At 46.2% G+C, this 17813-nt stretch overlaps 1 protein-coding gene across 2 annotated transcripts in view; it reads left to right on the forward strand.

The window, feature by feature from the left end:
- LOC121284264 (P2Y purinoceptor 8-like) overlaps nucleotides 1-15045 on the forward strand; it is a 37887-nt gene extending 22842 nt beyond the window's left edge. For both annotated transcript variants that reach the window (XM_041199602.1, XM_041199603.1), the window contains one exon: nucleotides 12844-15045. In XM_041199602.1, coding sequence (XP_041055536.1) covers nucleotides 12895-13872 — 978 coding nt within the window. In that variant the 5' untranslated portion in view covers nucleotides 12844-12894 and the 3' untranslated portion in view covers nucleotides 13873-15045. The remainder of the gene's footprint in view (nucleotides 1-12843) is intronic.
- The last annotated feature ends 2768 nt before the right edge of the window (nucleotides 15046-17813 follow it).

A 17813-nucleotide genomic window follows, 5' to 3' on the forward strand; every position in this document is an offset into this window, starting at 1 on the left:
TGGTACAATGTGAGGATATTATGGTGTCTCCTCACTGTATGTCGCCATCATCTTCCACAAATCTAGCAGCTAAGAGGGCCTCCCGAGCAAGCCTGCCTCACTTGGCCAGTGCGAAGGCCTCAATTCTGTCATCGTCGCCTTCAAGGACCTCCTCACCTTCATCACCATTGATGTTCTCCTCATCGGAGGAGACCTCCAACTCATCTATCTCCTCCTCAGCTAGCTCATATACCGGTTGCAGCGCCAGGTTGTAAAGGGCAGAGCAGGCAATGACGATGTGTGACTCCCTATGTGGACTGTATTGCAGGGCTCCACCACACTGGTCCCAGGCACTGAAACCTCATTTTCAACTTCCCAATAGTTTGTTCCACCAAGTTGCGAGTTGCACCATGAGCCTGGTTATACCTTCGCTCTGCTGCACCCTGAGGCTGCCACTCAGGTGTCATCAGTCAAGGCCTCTGCAAGTAGCCCTTGTCGCTGAGAAGCCATCCCTGTAGCCTCTCTGGACCCTGGAAGACATCAGGGATCTATGACTGACTGAGAATGTAGGCATCGTACACACTCCCTGGAAACCATGCGCACACCTGCAGGATGATTTTGTGGTGGTTGCATACCAGCTGCACATTCAGCGATTGGACGCCCTTGCAGTTGACATATTTGACTGCTTGTCACCATGGAGACCTGAGCGCCGCATGAGTGCTGTCGATGGCACCCTGCACCTGTGGGAAACCTAAGATCTGGGTAAGACCAATCGCTCATGCATCCTAGCTCTCCTGGTCCCGGGTGAAATGCACAAAGTTGTGTGCCCTCGAGAGGAAGGCATCTGTGATCTCATGGATGCATTTGTAGGTGGAGGTGTGTGATATCTCACAGAGGTCACCTGTGGAGCCCTGAAAGGAGCCAACGGCGTAGAAATTGAACATCCCGGTCACTTTCACAGCCACTGACAGTGGATGTGCCGACCAGTTCCCTAGACATGCGCAGTCCCTGACGACACTGGTTCTCAGTCAACTGCAGGAATGAAAGGCGGCGTCTTTAGACCCTGGGTCTAGCCAGGTGCTGACCAATGATGGCTCACAGCGGCTCTTCTGCGGTGTGTTTGGGAGCCCCAGCCACCCCTTCTCCCAGAGGGTGCTGCTCCTCCCTCTGCGCAGCCAGGCACCTCTATCACTCTCTCCTCCGTCGTCTTCACTCTCTGTAAGTCATGAGGCATACAGCTAGTTGACCAGGCTCCATGATCCTGAAGTACTCCTCCTGCAGGATGAAAGAGAGAGATGCATGGGTTAGCTTGGGTGCACTAAGACCCTTCCTTGGAGACCCTCCTGGAGAGTGCTGGCCACCACTTGGATGGCCAGGGATTAGTACTCTGCATGGCTGCCCGAAACCCCACCTCCGCCTCACTCCGCCTGACCGATTGGCAGCAGCTTTTCCCATTGGACTGCATACTGTGCTCTCAGTTCAGGCACAGGCATTCTCCTAACCCGCACTGCAAGGCTGCAACATTAGCTTGAACCATGGGGGAGACTGGTCCAAACCAGGATGATGACATTGTTACGGACTGTGAGCACCTCCAACAGTGACTGCTCCATGGCCGAATTTAGCAAGGAGATTGTACAACTTGCCCAGTCGTCTAACTGTTCCGCAGTCCACTAAAACGCTCATTAGTTTGCAGTGTGTGCCTGAGGGGTGAAAAGCTCTGGAGCTCTTGGTGGCACTTTGACGCCTCTGCATTGCTTGAGTGGGCAGATAAGCTGGAGACCCAACTCCAATCAGATCAATGTGGCTGTGCATGAACTGTCTCAGCTGCAGAGGAATGGTCACTTTATCCCCGGTGTCCCTAATGTGTGGCTGCTTCCCTCGCCCAACCCCTACCACCCCGCACGTGCTTGTGCTCTCCCTTCAACCGCAGGGCAGCCTTTACCTAACCCCCAGAAAGTCGCCTCAACCGCAGGGCAGCCTTTGCCCTCACCCCCCAACGCGTCTCAACCTTGAGATCCAACAGGTGTCCCCTCGTGAGAGCTCCACAACGTTACTGTGCACTCACCTCCGAGTTCCCCTCGAAGTGCAGCCCGCCAAGTGCAAACGTGGGCAATGCGAGCAGATGACCCAGTGTGGGGTGAAGGGGGTGGGGAGGGGGGTGGGAGGAGGATGACCCCGGTGGGCTGCCCTTATACTGATATGCTGATGTATCACAATGAGGTTCCTGACGTCTAATGGCGGGAGACGCAGCCCAATATCGATGGGCTGGGCGGACAATCGCAAACTGGCTTCACAACGTCGTGAAGCTGATCTTTGGCGACCTCACCACATTGTCTGCCCACGCCACCGAACATGCCCGACTCCAGCGGGCACGGATGATTCCGCCCATTCCGTCAAACAGGAAACATTGATCAGGTGATGCAAAGACGGAGTCTTGAAAGCTGGTGGTTTGTATCAGTCCGGCCTGGAAAAGAATGAATTCATGTGGGAACGTGCACCTAATCGTTGACCGTGACATGGGGCAGAATTTTCCCAGCTCCCCTCCACAGCGGCTTTCATGGTGGGTGGGGAGGGGCGATGGGGACAACGTGACAGAAGGTCAAAAGTCGGCTTCTCGCTGGCGTAGAACACTCGTGGGATCTTCCGCTCCCCTCCACCAGGAGCGGGTCACAATTTTCACCAGAGTCCGACATGAAAACGATTTGCATCCCGCTAACTGGATGCAGATGAAGGCCTGACCGGAATCACAACTCCCACCACTCCCCACCCACCCCGCCGCGCCCCATTGTCAGCGACGCCAGCGGGAAATCGCCCCATTCCACAACATGTCCGTACAAACATGGCGTGTGAAAGCCTGCACTTCCCTTAGGAAGGCGTGGGGTAGTTCGCGGAGGTGAGGGGAACATGGAGGCCTCTAAAGGCCGGACCCTGGAACACCGCGTGTGGCAGTGGGCGGGTGGAGCATCAACCACGCGGATCTTCCCTGCTCAGCAGCATCCAGGGATCCTGCCGCGGCAACTTAGCCCAGGCCTCGGATCTTCATCCAGCATCTTCTCCCATCCATCGTGCACCCATGCAACCACTTGTGAATTCAGAAGTTCTTAATTTTTCTATTCCTACCACTTCCTCTAAGTGCTCCACTAACATTCGCAGCAGGGGTGGAGACAGCCTGCTGACCTGTTTACCCGGTGGCCTTGGATGACATTGACGGCCGTCCTCTGGAGACCCGAGGCCTCGAGGGTCCCGACTCACTTTGCCTATCCTACTGTGGGGCAGCTGCTTCCTCCATGGTGACAGAGGTTGAAGGGTTGTAAGGTAAAGGGGCCTCGGAAGGGCCAGACAACCTCAGAGAGTCCTGGAGTGGATGTCCCAGAGGTTGGCCAGAAGGATTCTGGGCCAGCACTCCCCAGAGCGGGGAGCCCATGCAGATATAAGGATTAGGCTCAGGGACGGCATATCATTTGCGATGCTTCCTGGTGCCTTCAAGTCTGAGTCGCTTCCCCACCCCCACTTTCCTCCTCCCTCTGCCTGCAGAGTGGATGAACTGAAGTGGGGCTATGAGGCATCACCTAATTACAGTGCAACTGAGGCCTATGTCCCCTGTACCATTCATTAAGGTGATTGTGAGCAATCCCACAGTTTTGTGTTTAATTGGTATGGGCCAGGTTTAGATTGGTCAATTCCTGGTGGTGGACCAGGTATCTGGAGGTGATCTTGTGTGACTGGTGTGTTAGAGTGGTCAGCATATGGTTGCAGAGAAGAGTGCATCGCAATCAGAGACCAGGTATTGGGAATTTGCTGCAGGTATCACTCTCTGATAAATAAAGGGTGATGACTGTCCAACTGGATGAGGTCTGTGGTGTAGTGGGTCGTGTCCCTACCTCTTAGCCAGAAGCTCTGGGTTCAGGCTTTCTGGCAAGGAAGATGCATTCATAACAGGACCAAACAAGATAAGTATTAGCCTGCAAATCCTTCCAAAACACACCAATGGCCAGGTAGTAAGAGCGGGAGAAATTCCTGGTTAGCCTTATTGTATCATTATTGTCTATAGTTCCAGACTTAAATATGCACGTAAAAGTGCATGTTGCCACAGCAACCTGGACTCATGAGTCAAGTGTCAGTCTAACTGACATATAGTTCAGCTTTCAGTTTTAGGTTTAACTTCTTGAATTTAACCCAGAGCATTAAAAACTGTAAAAGAAACTAGAAGTTAGTCAGCACGTAACATTGACAGGCAGTTTCTGTCAATTTGTAAGTGATTGCCTGAATACGTGCTAATTATAATGAACGAGAAGCTGAACCATCTGTTGAAAATTTGTCCACAAAGAGCAGAACAAATCCAAACTGGCCAATTACCGCCCATCAGTCTACTTTCGATCATCAACAAAGTGATGGAAGGGGTCATCAACAGTGCCAACAAGCAGCATTTAATCATCAATAACCTGCTCACTGGTGCTCAGCTGGGTTATGCCAGGGCCAATCAGCTCCTGATCTCGGTCCAAACATGGACAGAAGAGCTGAATTCAAGAGGTAAGAGTGACTGCCCTTGACATCAAGGCAGTTTTTGACCGAGTTGGGCACCAAGGAACCCGAGCAAAACTGGAGTCATTGGAAATCAGGAGGGAAACTCTCCACTGGTCGGAGTCATACCTAACACAAAGGAAGATGGTTGTGATTGTTGGAGGTCAATCATCTCAGTCCCAGGGCATCGCTGCAGGAGTCCCTCAGGGTAGTGTCCTAGACCAACCATCTTCAGCTGTTTCATCAATTCCTTTCATTCCATCATAAAGTCAGAAGTGGGGATGTTTGTAGATGATGCACAATGTTCAGCACCATTCATGACTCCTCAGATACTGAAGCAGTCCCTGTCCATATGCAAATGAACTGGATAACATTCAGGCTTGGGCTGATAGGTGGCAAGTAACTTTAATGCCACACAAGTGCCAGGCAATGACCATCCCCAACAATAGAGAATCTAACCATCTCTCCTTGACATTCAATGGCATTACCATCACTGAATCCCCCACTATCAACATCCTGGGTGTTACCATTGGCCAGAAACTGAACCAGCCATATATAAATATTGTGGCTACAAGAGCAGGTCAGAGGCTACGAAAGCTGCAGTGAATAACTCAGCTCCTGACACCCCAAAGCCTATCCACCATCTATAAGACTAAAGTCAGGACAGTTATAGAATACTCTCCACTTGCCTGGATGAGTGCAGCTCCAACGTCATGCAAAAAAGCTCGACACCAACTAGGACAAAGCCCACTTGATTGGCACCCCATCCACCACCTTAAACATTCTCTCCCTCCACCACCAACGCACAGTGGCAGCAGTGTGTACCATCTACAAAATGCATTGCAACAACTCATCAAGGCTCCTTTGACGGCAATTTCCAAATCCATCACCTTGTAGGACATGGGCCAGCAGATTCAGGAGAACGCCATCACCTGCAAATTCCCCTCCAAGCCACATGCTATCCTAAGTAACTATATCGTGGCCCTTTCACTGTCGCTGGGTCAAAGTCCTGGGACTCCCTTATCCGAACAGCACTGTGGGTGTACCTACACCACATGGACTGCAGCGGTTAAAGAAGGTGGCTCATCACCCCCTTCTCAACAACAGTTGGGAGAGGGGGGAATGATAAATATTAGCCTAGCCAGCGACACATCCCATGAAAGAATAAAAAGAAGCTTGGGAGTGGCTCGGACAGGTCAATAAAAGTAAACAGCATCTGTTGATGCTGTAGAGTGGCTATAACAGAGTGGTTGCAAACAGACTGCAAAAGGTGGGAATTCGGTGCGTGAGAGTTTGGTGCAGAGACTGAAGGAGGGGCTGCTTTTTGCCTCCAGTACTTGTAATGATACATGGTACAGCAAAATGTTTAACTTAATCTAGCTTTAACTTAAATTAGATCAAGTAATTATTAAAAGAAGAAAACTACAAGTTAAGCTGATTGAAAACACTGACTGATTAATTAAATAAATGCAACAAAGTTAGGTAGGGATGCAGCTAGTGCGGGTGGTGTGCCACAACTGCAGCATGTGGGTGTTTGTGGAGAGCATTGTGATCAGTAACAACCACATCTGCAGTAAATGTCTGCATCTCAATGAACTTCAGCTCAGAGTTGCTGAGCTGGAGTTTGAGGTGTGTCGACATTGCAGGACTTCAAGGATTGGGAGAGTTACATGGATACTTTGATCCGGGAGACAAGTCACACCCTTAGGTTAGGTGCTGTACAGATCTGATTAGTGGTTAGGGACAGGAGGGTGTGACTGCGAGTCAGGTAAGAGGACCCCAGGCGCAATGCTCGAGGAGCCTTGGCCTCTGCCTGCATCTGACAGGTACAAGGTTGTTGTTGGCCTGAGCACAAGGATTGAAGGGCGGATGAGCAAAAAGACCATAGCACTGTGGTATAGGAAGCTATTCAAATTTTACTAGTGAAAAGGAATGTGGCAGCGATAAGGGACATTATAGTCAGGACAGGAGGGGGTGGGTGGGTGGGAGTTAGATACTCTTCCTTGCAGACATGCCCGGAAGTCCCAAAGATTATGTTACCTGCCCTGTGCTGGAGTTGAAGACATCTCCTCATGGCTGGAGGATAGTTTGGAATGGGAGGGCTTTGATCTACACCAGGAGTACTGTGTACAATCTTTGCTCTCATTACCTATATGTGTCTACCTGCTTCAGAGGGGGTGCAACTAAATTTCATTTTGATTAGAGGATTGTCCTTTAAGAAGAGAATGGCCCTATATTTTCTGGAATTCAGAAGAATGAGAGGTGATCTATTGAAATATAAAAGATTCTGAGAGGGCTTGATACATTAGGTACTGAAACGATGTTTCCTTCTCTGGAAAGTCTAGAATTAGGGGTCATAGATTCAGGATAAGGGGACAAGCCATTTAGGATTGAGGTGAGGAGAAATTTCTTTACTCAGAGGATTGTGAATCTTTGGAGTTCTGTAACCCAGAGGGTTGTGGGTGCTCAGTCATTGAGTATGTTCAAGGTTGAGATTAGTCAATTTTTCAGTTCTAAGGAAATTAAGGAATATAGGATCTGGCAGGAAAGTGGAGTTAGGTTAAGGATAAGCCGTGATCTTATCAGAACAGGTTTAAGGGGGCCATATAGCCCTGCTCCTATTTCTTAGGTGCCCAATTTCTGAGCATACTATGGATCAGACATGTGTGACGTGATCTTGTGGGACTAGTGTGTTCAAAATGTTTGGTTCCTAGGCACCTTGTCTGCATTAACCTTCATGCCAGAATGTCATTAAAAAAAATCTAGTTCACGAACGTTATTTAGGGAAGGAAATCTGCTGTCCTTATTTGGACTGATCTTTCTGTGACTCCAGAACCACAGCCCTCTTAACTGCCTTGCAAATCACTCAGCTGCATTCATTTAAGAAGGTGGCTCATAGGCAATTAGGGATGGACAACAAAAGCTGGCCTTTCTAGTGACGCTCACATCCCATGAATGAATGAAAATAAACTAAAGTAGGCTATCTGAGTGTATAAGGCATTCATATTTAATCATTAAGCAATGATCTGTGATTAATGTCAATAGTAATCTCTGGGTTTATGGTTTCATGGTATTGTGAGATAATACAACAGAGCTCCTCTCTTGAAACTGCATCTCTGAAAGGTTGGACAGACTGGGTTTGTTTCCACTGGAGTTTAGAAGAGTGAGGGGTGCTTTGATTGAAGTATACAAGATCCTGAATAGTCCTGACAAGATGGTCGTGGAAAGGATGCTTCCTTTTAAGGGTGAGTCCAGAACTAGGGGGCACTATTTTAAAATTAGGGGTCGCCCTTTTAGGGCAGAGATGAGAGGAATTTTTTTTTCTCAGAGGGTTGTGTGACTTTGGAACTCTCTGCCTCAGGAGGTGGTGAAGGTGGGGTCATTGAATATTAAGGCGGAGGTAGATAGATTCTAGTTAGGCAATGGAATCAAAGGTGGAAATCAAAACACAAGAAGATCAGCCATGATCTTATTGAATGGCAGAGCAGGCTCGAGGGGTCAAATTGTTTACTCTTTTACTATTTCTTATGTTCTTATGTTTACTGCTCAGGCATCTTAATCACGGAATTACAGAATCACAGAATCACACAGTGCAGGAGAGGCCCTTCGGCCCATCGAATCTGCACTGGCACATGAGAAACACCTGACCTACCTACCTAATCCCATTTACCAGCACTTGGTCCATAACCTTGAATGTTATGACATGCCAAGTGCTCACCCAGATACTACTTAAAGGATGTGAGGCAACCCACCTCCACCACCCTCTTGCTTCTTGTTCTTATGGAAGTGTTGAACAGTCTTCTGTTTCACTCCTTGTAAGTAAAGAGGAGCCTCACTTCTGAAATTCAAATATTGATTGAGGAACACCTCATGAATGTTGGTTATGCTTCATTTGTATTTTCACGGATCAGCAACTTGCACACCACAATCGTGATTGGGTTTGCTTTCAGAAGCACATAATAGCTCAGGCTTTCCCAGCATGAGTGTGCTCTATGAGACCGTGTCCACATTTGTACCTGGCATTATGCAGTCAGATGATCATGAGTTGAACTCATAAAATTGGGCACAAGCAATACACAAGCAAAATTTCTTTTGAGCAATTTTGGTGTTAAAAAGCAATCAGATCGGAAAATCTAGGTTGATGTGTTCTTCATGTTTTTGTCAGTGTGGTGTAGTGGCTAAAGTAAGTAGCTCAGTGACCCCCAGACATTGCTTTTCTTCATTGCTTTGTGACTCAGATTCATTTCTTGTGGTAGTTTTATGGCTATGGGGCTGTAATGTTCTGGGGTATGAGTAAAACTCAAATGTTGAAGATGGTGACAAATGCTTCAAGCTGATGTAATCTTTAGTCAGACCAAGCTGGCGCAATGTGTTGAAGAGCAGGCATGAGAAGCCAGCCACTTTTTGCGTGCCCTTAGAATTAGAGACCCAGAAAAAATTTCGGCCTATCGTGTTTGTGCCCGCCATCCAGCCTAACCGCATTTTCCAACCTTTGGTCTGTAGCCCTGTATGTTATAACATTTCAGGTACACACTATTGTTAAAATTTTTTTCATTTTTTTTAATTTGATGAGGGCTTTTGCCCCTACCACCCCCTCAGGCAGTGAGTTCCAGATCCCCAGCTGCTTTCCCCTCCACTTCCCTCTTAGCACGAGTTGATTGATTTGAGACAATCAGTCTCCTCTGCCAGAGGGCTCTGGTTTAAGGTGATCTGCAAAAGAAGCAATGGCGACAAGAGGAGGAACTTTATTACACAGCGGGTGGTTAGGATCTGGAATGCGTTGCCTGAAAATAAGGCAGATTAAATCATGGCTTTCAAGAGAGAAGCGGATCATTATCTAAAGAGGAAAAAAATTGCAGGTAAAAGATGGTGAGTGGCACTAGGTGAATTGCTCTTGCAGAGAGCCAACACAGAAATGACAGGCTGAATGGCTCCCTTCTGTGCTGTAACCATTAAATTTCCCAGTCTGTCTCATGTAAATTTCTCTAAATCCCTAGCTATTATTATAAGGGTTACGCTGTAACACCTTATGCATAATTTTTATTATTTCATTTACTTGCTAATTTAGTGATTGATCAGTATCGTAATAGATCTGTATGTCACTCCCTCAGAGGTTGAATATGACAATATCAGTATGGCATTTTGAGAAGCTTGAGTACATAAATGTAATATTGTTCTTTCCTTTCTATCTTGGCTGTGTGAGTGTCGCCCATGGCTCAGTAGCTCTGAGTTACAAGAGTCCAGGCTCAAATCCCACTCCAAGGCCTGAACACAAAGATCCAGGCTGACACTTGAACACAGTACTGAAGGAGTGCTGCTCTGTCAGAGGTGTTGTTTTTCAGATGTGACGTTAAACTAAGGCCCCATCTGCCTGCTTGTTAGATGTAAAGCATCCCATTGAACTGCTTGGGAGAAGGGGAGTGAAGTTCTCCCTGGTGTCCTGGTCAATCAGCATCAGAAAAGTAGATCATCTGGTTATTATCATATTGTTGTTTGTGGGAGCTTGCTGTGTGCAAATTGACTGCTGTGTTTCCTACATTGTAACAATGATAACACTTCAAAAATACTTCATTGGCTGTAAAGCACTATGAGATGACATAGTGGTCATTAAAGGTGCTTAATAGGTGCAGAGCGGACTCTAACGCTTAATCATAATGAAAGAAATAGATATTTATGCAGCGCTTTTCACATCCTCAGGATGCAAGCTTCACAGCCAACAAAGCACTTTTGAAGTGTGGCCGCATAGCAGCCATCGTCCCGAAAACCCCATGAGGTAAGTGCCCTTGTTTTGGTAGTGGTGGGTACATAAAATTACATACGTAGGATATATGGCGCAGAAACATGGGCCAGGATTTTACGGCCCCTCCCATCTGGCGGGATATTACTGTCCCACCGAACTGGATGGAGATTTAAATGGCTCGCCACATATGCCGTGGCAAGTCTCCTCACGCTTGGGCCGTAAAATCCTGGCCATGGGCTCAACCAGCCAATCTTCATTGCTGCACTTGAGCCTCCTCCGTCTTTTCTCATCTAAATCAGTCACCGTAACCATCAAATGCTTCTCCTTGAATGCCATGTACGTCAGCCACTCCTTGTGGTAGTGAGTCCTGCACTCTCACCACTCTTTGGGTAAAGAGGTTTCTTCTGAACTTACTATTCAATTTCTTGGTGGCTATCTTATATTGATGATCCCTATTATGTCCCCACAAGAAGAAACATCTTCTCTGTATCCACTCTCTCAAAACACTTCATAATTTTAAAGACCTCTGTGAGGTCATCCCTCAGCCTTTTTTTTTGCAATTAAAAGAGATCCAGCTTGTCGGTTGATCCTTTCCTGATATACCCACACATTTCTAATATCATCGCTATAATTCTTCTCTACATACTCTTCATTGCTTCTACATCCTTTTTATAATTTGGCAACCAGAATTGCTTGCAGGACTCTATAAGTGTCATCTAACCAAAGTTCGATACAGGTTTAACATAACATCATTGCTTTTCGATTCTTTAGGTTGAGCATTGTCTTCACAGTTTATAAAGCTCACTGGGTAGAGTGATCATAAGGGAGCCTCATGGTATTGCTTGAGATGCCCCTGGAGATACTTATTAGAACTCAGGGCTGTGACAGGAATGCCCACCCACTAATTTGATTGTAATAGTTTTTGGACACACTGCCATGCATCCTGGGTGATGGTAATTTGGATGGTTTTAAGCACGTTTGCTAAAGCTATACTAGCAAAAAAAAAACCTAGGTCTTGAAATCGTGTTGTGTAAATATTAATGTTGTCGGCATCTGCGTCAAATCCATTGTTTTATCAGAGGAGTTAACCTCAAGGTGTTAATCCTCTAATACAGGGCAGGGTTTGTGTTAGAATTGTAGTTGCGGTAACCTCATCGAATGATTTGTTAGTAACCAATGAGCAAGAAACTTATAAGAAATCCCTGCCCTCAATTTTTGCAGAATCTCCACACTGATTTCAAAGCTGGGAAGTATGTAAGTACAGATATTCAGCTAATGATAGATTTCTTATTGCTCGCAATTGGAGATTGCATCATCGAAAGATTGTTGTTGTTGCTAGCAAACTCAGTCTTCTGCACAAACTGAAGTCACTGTTTCAACTAAAGCATGAAGAATTAGCAATTGTCTAATGCAATTTTTCATACCTGATTATTTTTCATAAGGTAATTAATCTTTAAGACAAAATACAGAGTGCCACACATCAGTTTATACATATGAAATGTGAACTCTCACAGCAAGGGCAGTGAAGTACTGGAATTAACCTTTTTTTTCCAATATGGTCCCCTCATAAGTGGTTGATCTACGGAGAAGTTAATGTAAACACTGAAGTTGAACCATTCATGAGAAGAAAAGTCCCAGAAAATATTTGGTCCCTTTGAAACCCAGACCTTTAACTTTCCGATAATACCACATTTTCTATCATAATGCAATTCCAATACCTATGTCGCCACTGTTTCCTCTGGAAGGTCTGGTCTGAAATCATTCTAAACATTTATACAATACCCTAATATTCATGGAAACTAAGTGAGCCACGTGGGAGACTTGCCCGTCAACAACCCGCAGCCTTCCTCTGATCTTCCATTTAACTTACCCTTCTGACGGGCAGAGAATTCTAGATCCGAACCACTCGTTGCATAAAAATGTTTTTCCTCATGTTGCCCCTGATTCTTTTGCCAATCACCTCCAATCTGTGCCCTCTGTTTCCCAATCCTTCAGCCACTGGAAACAATTTCTATTTATTTACTCTACCTAAATCCTTCTATCAAATCTCCATGTAACCTTCTGAGGAACATAGGAACATAGGACTTGGAAGCAGGAGTAGGTCATTCAGCTCTTCGAGCCTGCTCTGCCATCTAATAAGATAATGGCTGAATGGCTGATCTGGTTGTGGTCTCAGCTCCACTTTGCCATCTTCCCACCACCCCCCCCCCCAATAACCCTTGACTCCCTTGTCTATCAAAATCTGTCTAACTCTGCCTTGAATAAATTCAGTGACCCAGCCTCCACTACTTTCTGGGTAAGAGAATTCCACATACTAACTTATCCTTCAAGAGAAAAATATTTTCCTCATCTCTTAAACGATAGACCTTTTATTCTTAAATTGGGTCCCCTGGTTCCACTCTCTCCAACAGCTGGAAACATCGTCCCAGTACCCACCTTATCAAATCCCCTCAGGTTCTTAAAAGGAGAACAACCTCAGTTTCTCCAGTCTACCTACATAACTGTAGTCCCTCATCCCCAGGACCATTCTATTATCATCACTTTCACTACTTTGTAAATGATGCTTGAAAACTGAACTCTTTTTTTTCTGTTTATTTTCTCAGGATTTTGGCTCTTAACCCTCGTGAACAACCTTCCTGAGGTCTGGCTGAACAATGATAGAGAACTCCACTATACAAATGCTGAACAACACTATGCTGCATAACACCTTGCCTGCCATCTATCTGGCCATCTTTATTATCAGCACTCCTCTCAACGCCATCTCCCTCTGGCTCCTCTGCTGCCATATGCAGCCCAAGACCCCGACCGTGATCTTTTCCATCAACCTGGCCGTCTCCGATCTCCTGTACAGCTTGGCGCTGCCGTTCCAGTTCATTTACCATTGGAACAGGAATGACTGGCAGGTCGGTGACCCACTCTGCCGAATGGTGACAGTTCTTTTTTACGGCAACACCCACTGCTCCATTCTGACGGTCATGTGGATAAGTGTGGACCGTTACCTCGCAATCGTGCACCCCTTGCACACCTCTCACCTTCGAACGGTTAAAACCGCCATCTCGCTGTGCCTGGTCAGCTGGCTCTTTGTCGTATTGGTCCATTTGCCCCTGATGTACACTGAACAGACCTATCACGTGCAAGCTCTGAAAATTATCACCTGCTTTGACGTTGTACGTCGTGATATGTTTCCCGCTATTTATTATTTTTACCTGTACTACTCTTCGCAGATATTTCTGTTTTTCATTGTTCCTTTCATTGTCATGATGTTGTGCTATTCCAGAATCATCAGGGTTCTGCTGAAGACCCCAGAAACTCAAATGAGAGAGTCAAGGAAGCAGATTGTTTATTTGACGATTGTTGTGTTGCTTGCCTTCACAATCTGCTACCTCCCCACTCAGATAATTGTGATTATACATTTTGTCCTGTCAAAGCAGAAGAAGCCAATCTACGTCCTCTATAAATTCTCCCTGACTCTGAACAGTTTAAATGGCTGCTTTGATCCATTGTTGTACTACTTTGCCTCTAAGGAGTTTAGACGGAAGGTCCAGAAGTTTTGCACCTGCATCGTCGCGGACAGTAGCGACAAGACCTTAAGTAACATTGCTGTACCTCTAGCTGCTCAGGGCAGTCAGTAGTGTAGGTGCGGGATAGGTCTGCTGATTGAGCCAGCAAAAGAACTCTCCACCTTTATCAAAATCATTGTGTCCCTCGTGGGTGGGGTTGGTAGGGGCTACTGTCAGTCCAGCTTTATAAAGGGCAGTGAGTGGGCACATGGCATGTTTTGTACAATATGAATGTAGCCATGCAAAAGCTGTGTCTCATGATGTGCAAACATGATGAATGCTCCCCAGCACCAAAGCAAACTTCAAGACTTTTGAGCCAGAATTGTGTTCCTTTTCCTAGCACACTTACTTGCCTGGACCTGTTGAAAAGTGACGACCCATTCCTCCTCCTCCAGGTACCATGTCCTAAGAGGGCATGAGCAACCATGGACTTCCATTGGATTGGTCCATGGTTATGCTTGACAAAGTACTGCAGTGGTTTGTCATTGCCTTCTGCAGTATGGCTAACCAGGAAATTCTCCCACTCTTACCATCTGCTATTAGGTGTGTTGGAAGGATTTACAGACTGAGAATCAACTGTTTGGCCACATCATGGCCATCAAATCCTGAAGTAGGACTTCAAACCTGGAGCTTCTGGCTGAGAGGTAGGGACATTAACTCTGTGCCATAACCTTGGTGAATGTTTCACCCGCAACAGCCTTTCTTTCCAGTGAAAGGTGAAGCTGGTATCCAGACATCGTTTCTCCTGAAAGCTCGAATTATTTTTATTTATTCACTGGGTTGGCTTCCAACATTCTTTCTGGACCAAAAACTATGCTCGTGAGGCGAAAGCTAGCAAGCATATGAGGGAGAAGGGAATAGAGGATTATGATGATAGATTTAGATGAGGAGAGTTGGGAGGAGGCTAGAATGGAACATAAACGCTGGCATGAACTGGTAGGGCCGAATGGCCGGTTTCTGGGCTGGGCATTCCGTGCCATCCTATGAAAGGGGTAGCAAGTATTGGGGGTATCTTCAATCAGCAGAGCACCATTCACAAATGGGAATCTCCAATAAGTAAGGAAGGAATGGAAGCTGCTGTCTGCACCAATGCGCTTGAGCTGCACTGCACCATTTGGAGAGCTGTATTTTAATTTGCAAGCGTGTAATTAATCTAAAAGCAGGGATATAGAGAGCAATAAGATTGGCATCACAGCAACGTGGAACAGAATGTTAGTAAGTGCATGATGTGTACAGCCTCTTGCTGTCGAGGATTGTTCAACGGTGGGGGAGGCCAGGGGTTTGTGGGGGGTTGGGTTGGGGTGGGACACTGCAGTGAGATGATGATCACAGCACTTGCCTGCATAACAACAGCAACTTCAACTTCGAGAGGAAATAATGAAGCATTATGGGGTGCTCTAAGGATGCAGAACAAAAAAAGAACTGGCATTTATATAGCAACTTTCATGACCCCAGGATGTCCCAAATGCTTTACAGCCAATCATGCACCCTTGAAGCGTAGCTGCTGCTGTACGATAGGGAATTTTTGCACAGCAAGGCCCCACAGATTGCCATGAAATAAATAACCAGATCATCTGTTTTTGGTGATGGTTGAGGCAGGACAAAATCTCTAAGTCAGAAGATGATGAGTTCTCAGTCCCAATTCAGAATTTGAACACAAAGAGCTGGGTTTCCTTCTTTAGTTTAAGGTTGTGGGGGAGGGGGGTGTGGGGGCGGGATATTCCGGCCCTGCCTGCTGCTAGGATCGTCCGGTCATGCCGAAGGCCAGTAGACGTTTGGCTAGGCTGCCGAATCTCCCGCGGTGAGTCCCGCCATGACAGGGCCGGAAAATCCCGGCCAAGGTATGAAGTTTCCAAATCTGCAATAATCCCAACCCGTTTTCCTGGTTCATAGTTAATGAGCCGTATACCTCACATTCCTGGAAAGAATCTTACATTCAAGAGTTTGGGTCAAAATGTGAGGAAGTCTAAAGCGGCGCTTAGGGTCAGGAGGCTGTATAAGGCCTTGTCCCACTATTTTGCCCTGTTTTCCACCACTCCCCCTCATAAATACAGTTGAGATCATGGAGGCACATTCATTCTATAACCTAGACTGACTTTGGTGCACAGCAAGTGCTTCATTGATAGAGGTGCTGTCTTTTTGGATCTGTCATTAAACCAAGGATCCACCTTGGTACAGATGAACAATCCCATGGCAGTATTTGAGGAAGAATAGGAGGCTTGTTTTGGGAGGCTGAGCAGAATCTATTCCTCACCCAACACAATCTAAATAGAATAATTGCACTTTGATCTGAGAGGCAGTCTGTGGGATCCCGCTGTGTGCAAACTGGTGCAAATATTGCCTACAAAACAATAGTGATTCATGTTGAAAGGAATTCATTGATTGTGAAGTCCTTTCGGATATCCTCAGAATGTTAAGGGAGCGATATAAAAAGTTATTTTTATTCATAGATTTGGAAATAGATCATGGAGGGGAAAAAGAAGAGATTCTGAGGAAGATTGGATTCAGCATCTGCTAGATGGTAAAATTCAGGCCTAAGGTGGTTTATCAGTAATTCAACGGTCTACTTGTAGTATTTAGTCAATAAAAGAATTTCATAGAGAGTAGCACACGGTGAATTGTGTAATGTGAATAATAAATAATCTGCTACAAAAACAGAAAATGCTGGAAAAACTCAGCGGGTCTGACAGCATCTGTGGAGAGAAACCAGAGTTAATGTTTCGAGTCCGTATGACTCTTCTTCAGAGCTGATGTGTTAATTATGTTAATAAACTGCTTTGGAACCGATAACTGCATCCTCGTATCCATGGGAAACCATTCAAAATTATAAAAAAGTACCTTGGGCCCACCTGAAGCCAACACCATGATCCAATAATGCAAAATGTCCCAGTTAGTAATAAATCAATAGTGTAAATTGTTGGGTGCAGGTGTGAATTTACCAGAATCAACACTGTATTTTCAGCTTCCAATGCAATCCAGATTGATTGAATAGAATCCTCTGCTATCTTTTATCATGAGGAGTGCTTAATTTAATTGATTGGGGCTGTTTTAACCCAGTTCCCAATGGCGGTGAAATCACCGCATACCATGGCATTCAGGCCATGGGAAAGCTGATGCGTACAGTGGCAGTGCCACACTGCTTCGGCAGTGAGTCCTGTTCTGGCATTGGCACTAAGCGTTATTGCAGGGCTAGGTAGAGGGATCTCCGCTCCTAATCGACGTACGAATTAGGAACATTAGTAGGTCACTTGCCTTCAAGCCTGCTCTGCCACTCAATAAGGTAGACTCATAGACTCTTAGTCATTTACAGCACAGAAACAGGGCATTCAGCCGGTCAACAAAGATCTGACTACACTAGTCCCAGTTTCCAGCGCTTGGCCCATAGCCCTGGAGACTATGCAACCCAAGTGAATATCTAAATACTTCTTAAATGTTACCAGAGTTTCTGACTCAACCACCCTTTCAGGCAGTGAGTTCCAGACTCCCACCACCCTCTGGGTGAAAAAAATTCTCCTCAACTCCCCTCTTAGCCTTCTACGTCTTACCTTAAATCTATGCCCCCTGGCTATTGACCCCTCCACTAATGGAAAAAGTGCCTTCCCGTCCACCCGATCTATGCCACTAATAATATTATGCACCTCTATCAGGGCCCCTCTCAATCCTCGTGGCTCCAAGGAAAACAACCCCAGCCTATCCAATTTTTCCTCATAGCTCAGACCCTCCAGCCCAGGCAACATCCTGGTAAATTTCCTCTGCACCCTCTCCAGTGTAATCACATTGTTTGTATAATGTGGTGACCAGAACTGCACGCAGTACTCCAGCTGTGGACTAACCAGCATTTGATACAGCTCCAGCATAACCTCCCTGCCCTTGTATTTTATGCCTCAGCTAATAAAGGCAAGTATCCCATATGCCTTCTTAACCAAAACCAGATCATGGCTGATCTGAATGTAGCCTCAACTCCACATTCCCACCTACCCCTGATAACTTTTCACCCCCTTGCTCATCAAGAA

The sequence above is a fragment of the Carcharodon carcharias genome, chromosome 11 (genome assembly GCF_017639515.1).
Source record: "Carcharodon carcharias isolate sCarCar2 chromosome 11, sCarCar2.pri, whole genome shotgun sequence".
NCBI classification, from domain to species: domain Eukaryota; kingdom Metazoa; phylum Chordata; class Chondrichthyes; order Lamniformes; family Lamnidae; genus Carcharodon; species Carcharodon carcharias.